We start from the raw sequence: 5,024 nt of genomic DNA on the forward strand, positions 1-5,024 counted from the left end.
ATTGTGATTTTGGTTTTAGTAAAATTTACTATTCTCTTAATTTATTTTTATTGTTTTTCATTGCGAATGATATTTGAATGAAAAATATATTTGTTAATTTGAGAGAGCTGTCATTATGTTATAATCATGTAAATTGAAAAATGTTATATAAATAAGTGAATATATTTGATTTATCATCATGGTGTATTTTTATTTATTGTGTTTTGATATATTTAGATTAATAAATACTAATAAACAAGATGTTATTCAAACAATTTTAAAAATTATTAATTATCTAAATCTCGTTATTATATTTTTCATTATTAATTATCTATCTAAATCTCGTTATTATATTTTTTATTATTAATCACCCACGTGCATCGCACGTGATCATTCCTAGTTTATATATATATATGAGTAGGTCTTTTGTGAGACGGTCTCACGAATCTTTATCTGTGAGACGAGTCAACCCTACCGATATTCACAATAAAAGATAATATTCTTAAGCATAAAAAGTGATAGTTTTTTATGAATGACTCAAATAAGAGATCTGTCTCACAAAATATGACTCGTGAGACCGGCTCGTACGAGTTTATTAATAAAATGCTACTTATTTATTATAATATAATTTTAATTTTTTACAATTTTTATTAATAAATTGTTCTTAAAAGATAAATTCTATATCTAATTGAATTTAATAACAATAATTTATATATAAATTTTCCAAAACATTATTTAGTAAATGAATAACATATATTTTATAATAATTATACTTTTTAATAAGAGGCGTGTGAGATGCGAGAATTTAGAACATTCTAGGTGCACAACATGTTTTCTCCAGAAATCAACAGATACTTCCTCATCTTTATATGTTTCAGCACTGTTTCAGCTCCTCAGGACTTCGCCATCAACAAGCTGAATTCCTCCATTGTCGTGAATGCTGTAAATTCTTTAAGTCAGCCTTCCACTATAATAAAACGAAGCCTTGAACTTTGAAACCCAGTTGTAGGATCTTGAATTCCATTCCGTGAATCGAAGATTTTCCACCTGTTGGGTTTGATTTGATTCCTGATATGGAGTTCAGAAGAGGGTCGCCTTCTCTTTATCGAGTTCTTGGTGTTTGCGTGTATTCGTCAGATGAAGAAATCAGACGTGCTTACCTTAAGCTCGCTATGGTATGTCTTGTGGCCTGAATTTTCATATAATGTTTTAAGGGAATATTTTTTTGTTTCGATTTTAGACGGCGAACAACTAATGGACTGTGAAATTTTGTTGTGCTGAATTTGATTCAGCAATGGCATCCAGACAAGTGGGCTCGAAACCCTTCGCTTCTGGGCGAGGCCAAACAGAAATTTCAGAAAATCCAAGAAGCATATTCAGGTAACTAATACGTTTCCTGGATGTTTTCCCCATAGATCAAAAGGGATGTTTTGGATTTCCCTTCTGTTTTGTGAGATAATCTTTATTTATCTAACACCGAACTGGTTTATGATAGAGCAGTCCTATCAGATAGGAAAAGAAGAAGACTGTATGATGCAGGATTGTATGGCCTTGATGTTGAAGAAGAAGTTGAAGTAGAGGTAGGCGTGCATTCTTGCTCGCTCTTCAGTATTTCCACTATCCATTTTTGTATCAATATTTATAAGATTGAGTGTAATCCAAGATAAATCATATTTGGGGGATTTTGATCCTCAGTTGGAATGGTTTTATGAATTTCCAGCATCACCTTGATTTTGTGTTTCAGCATTGTTTTAACAGTTCGTCTCCTACACTTCATTTTCCAGGGATTTTCTGATTTTCTCCAAGAAATGGTGTCCCTTATAAATGATGCTAGAAAGGAGGTACGTTTACGAACTTTTTATAGCGATTCAAAATCGTTTCTTGACTTTATCTCTGGTCAAAAACCAGATACAATTTTTATGTTTGCCATCTATTCCGGTACTAATCAATGTTTTAATGAGATTATTCATGTTGCCTATCCATATCTTTCGATTTCTTATCCCTTTGATTAGCATCCATCGTTCATCCCATTCTACTTACCAAATGGTTCCTAATGATGCAATTTATCTGGGCTTGTTATCTATCAAACCAAAATCATTTGAAAAATTGGTTTGCTAGTTGTGCCTGAAGTTGAGTTATTTTGAATTTTTGTTTTCTTTAAAAATGTTTATGAGTAATGTCACTGTTTTTCATTCTCATCAATTTAGTTTCGCCCAAAAAACGTCTGAGAAGTCAACTCCGTACAGAAATGTTTGAGATGATAAACCAAGAGTTGTTTTTTGTTCCGTAAATTTTCGCTACTTTCAAAGTAGACCCATAAATAGAATGAGTTGATAGTGATTTAGTGTATTTCATAAGCTGGGCTGGCAGAATTTATGTTTTACAGCAAAATAGATACGATGAACATAAAGGCTTAGTTCACATTCATCCTGTATATTGCTTCAAATGCTGCTGTACAAACGAAGTGTAATTCTTTGGCTTGTTACTCATTTTGAAAGTGTTGTTGGATGCAGGAAAAGATTTACAGTCCAAAGGAGCTGCAAAGTATGTTCTGGGATATGGCTCGTGGATTTGGGATTCACGAATACAATACTCAAAATACTAAAAAACCTGTGTGTGAACCTCAGTGGCTCCATGGCGAGACAAATTACGCAGAAACCGCGAAAAAAAGGATGCGGAGTGCACTCAAAATTTGAACAGCCCGGCTTTGCAACTTAGTTGATTGCACGTTTTTTTTTTTTTTCTTTTTTTTTTCAGATTGTAAGTACATGTAGCGGTCAAATAGTCCTATAGGGTGCGCTGCCGATAGAAAAATGTATATTCCGTTGTTCGCTGATGGAACATATGTAATCTTACATGCAGTAAAGATGACAATAGAATACAGCCCTTTGCTTTGTACTGTATCGATCTTAACGCAAGGTTATCGTGCTCAAATGGGAATTTTTAGATTTGGCCAAGTGATGTTCCAACATTTGGTGTATGCTTCTGGTATTTGTGTCAAATATGATCGTATAGCAAATTCCAGAACTCACTTATGCATGTATGATGTATGTATGTGTGTGTGTGTGTGTGTGTGATATTTAAACGATGAATTGACGATAAAAGAGGATTATTATCACATATCTTTGCAAAGGGGGAAAACAGGGCCGATATTTCCCAGTTTTTCATAATAAAACAATACAAAGCTATTTCTTTCATTATTTTCTCAAAAAGAAATCGAAAATCCCAACAAATACTTCTTAAAGTATACTGAGAAGGTGTCTTGTGATCTTTATTCATGATTACATATATGAACAATAAGAATTAATAATTTTTTATTGGTGAACTAAATAAAAAAATTGTATGAAAAAATTGATCTGTGAGATCGTTTCACATGTGATTTTGTGAAGTACACAAGGGAGAGATTTTGTTGTGGTTTTAATTATTTTAAAATATGTTGGCAAAACTGCGTTTTTGGTCTTATATATTTTGTAATTTTGTACATGTATGTTATCAAATTTAAATATTAGTATGTCATTTTTTTTTCTTTTTTGTATTTTCACGACGTGTATGATGACATGTCTAACACTCCAAATGAAATGAGTGAAATTGACAAGATCGGAAAACATGAGATTATGATTGAAATTTAATATCACAAAAGAAAAAACAAATATATATGTTAAAAATACGATTTTCTCTATTATTTTATAATTCTTTAGATGTATGAAAAATATACATACAGAACGTCATATAGCTAGAGAATTCTAAAATTAAGTCGTTTCATTATTAACGAAACTCATATCAAAATATCTGCGTAGGCCCAAAGTTCAATATGCATTGGCTTGAAATTCTATTTGAATAATGACCCGGCCCAACTCATTTATGGGGCCTGCTTGTCGGTTCATTTCATCCTACATGTACGGGCACTACCCCATGATAGAATCAAGGGTCCAAATTTAGCCACACATACATGGGGTCCACTAATTTTTTTAAAATCACATATGTATGTGAATCTTGTCCATCCAAATCATGTGGGGGCAGTGCCCTCACATGTAGCATCGACCTAACCCTGCTTGTCTGTCTAACCGGGAGAGTCAATCTTACTCGTATTTTTACATTAACACCAAATATTTTCCTTAAAAATAATTTATATTTAGTGCACCCGTATGTGCATATATAATATTTTTTTAAAATTAATTTGATTTATAGTAAAATAATTATCATATCATAATAATAGAAATTTAAGATGAGTTAAATGTAATTTGAAAATTGTAATATTGAAAATAAGTCACAATAACAATTTTTGAAAAAAATTATTGATATAAGTATAATTTGAATATATAAATTGTCAATCATTGTAAAAATCAAATTATATAAAGAGTAGATCTCTTGTGAGACGGTCTCACGAATCTTTATATGTGAGACGGGTCAACCTTACCGATATTCACAATAAAAAATAATACTCTTAACATAAAAAGTAATATTTTTTTATGGATGACTAAAATAAGATATATATCTCACAAAATACAACCCGTGAGACCGTCTTACAAAAATTTTTACCTTATATAAATATAATTTTGTGTCGACAAGGGCGGGGCGTAGGTGTTGAAGTTAGTGACCTAATGTGTTTGTTACTAATCATTTACATATATAATTCATCACACGCTTCATAGAATCATAATACTAACAAAATAATTAATATAAAATGACTAACCATAATATTGCGCTTATCTATTGATAAATTAGAATTATAAAAAAAATTAGGAGGAGATTATATATTTAGTAATCTGTATTGTTAAATTTCAATCAATTTGAATGTTGTTTATTATATACTATTTTTATAATACCTTACATATTATAAATATTATAATAAGGCAAAAACTTGTGTAAGACGGTCTCACGGGTCGTATTTTGTGATACACACCTCTTATTGAGTTATGCATGAAAAAATATTAATTTTTATGCTAAGAGTATTAATTTTTATTGTGAATATCGATAGAGTTGACACGTCTTACAGATAAAGATTCATGAAACCGTCTCACAAGAGACCTACTCTTATAATAATA

The 5,024-nt window shown here is 31.0% G+C and overlaps 1 protein-coding gene across 1 annotated transcript; it reads left to right on the forward strand.

The window, feature by feature from the left end:
• Positions 1-789: 789 nt before the first annotated feature.
• LOC142555383 (uncharacterized) lies at positions 790-2,936 on the forward strand. The gene is made up of 5 exons (XM_075666224.1): positions 790-1,154; positions 1,272-1,359; positions 1,480-1,559; positions 1,764-1,820; positions 2,493-2,936. Exons 1-5 carry the CDS (start codon positions 1,053-1,055, stop codon positions 2,673-2,675), a joined length of 510 nt encoding a protein of 169 aa, XP_075522339.1. The 5' UTR covers positions 790-1,052; the 3' UTR covers positions 2,676-2,936.
• The last annotated feature ends 2,088 nt before the right edge of the window (positions 2,937-5,024 follow it).

The sequence above is a fragment of the Primulina tabacum genome, chromosome 9, assembly GCF_025594145.1.
Source record: "Primulina tabacum isolate GXHZ01 chromosome 9, ASM2559414v2, whole genome shotgun sequence".
Lineage (NCBI taxonomy): Eukaryota > Viridiplantae > Streptophyta > Magnoliopsida > Lamiales > Gesneriaceae > Primulina > Primulina tabacum.

Bases quoted from the DNA above. Each gene is read 5' to 3' on its own strand.
- LOC142555383 (XM_075666224.1), top strand. From the start codon at position 1,053: ATGGAGTTCAGAAGAGGGTCGCCTTCTCTTTATCGAGTTCTTGGTGTT. The intron at 1,360-1,479 runs GTAACTAATACG...ATGATAGAGCAG, and splicing joins AATCCAAGAAGCATATTCAG to TCCTATCAGATAGGAAAAGA. The intron at 1,560-1,763 runs GTAGGCGTGCAT...TTCATTTTCCAG, and splicing joins AAGAAGAAGTTGAAGTAGAG to GGATTTTCTGATTTTCTCCA.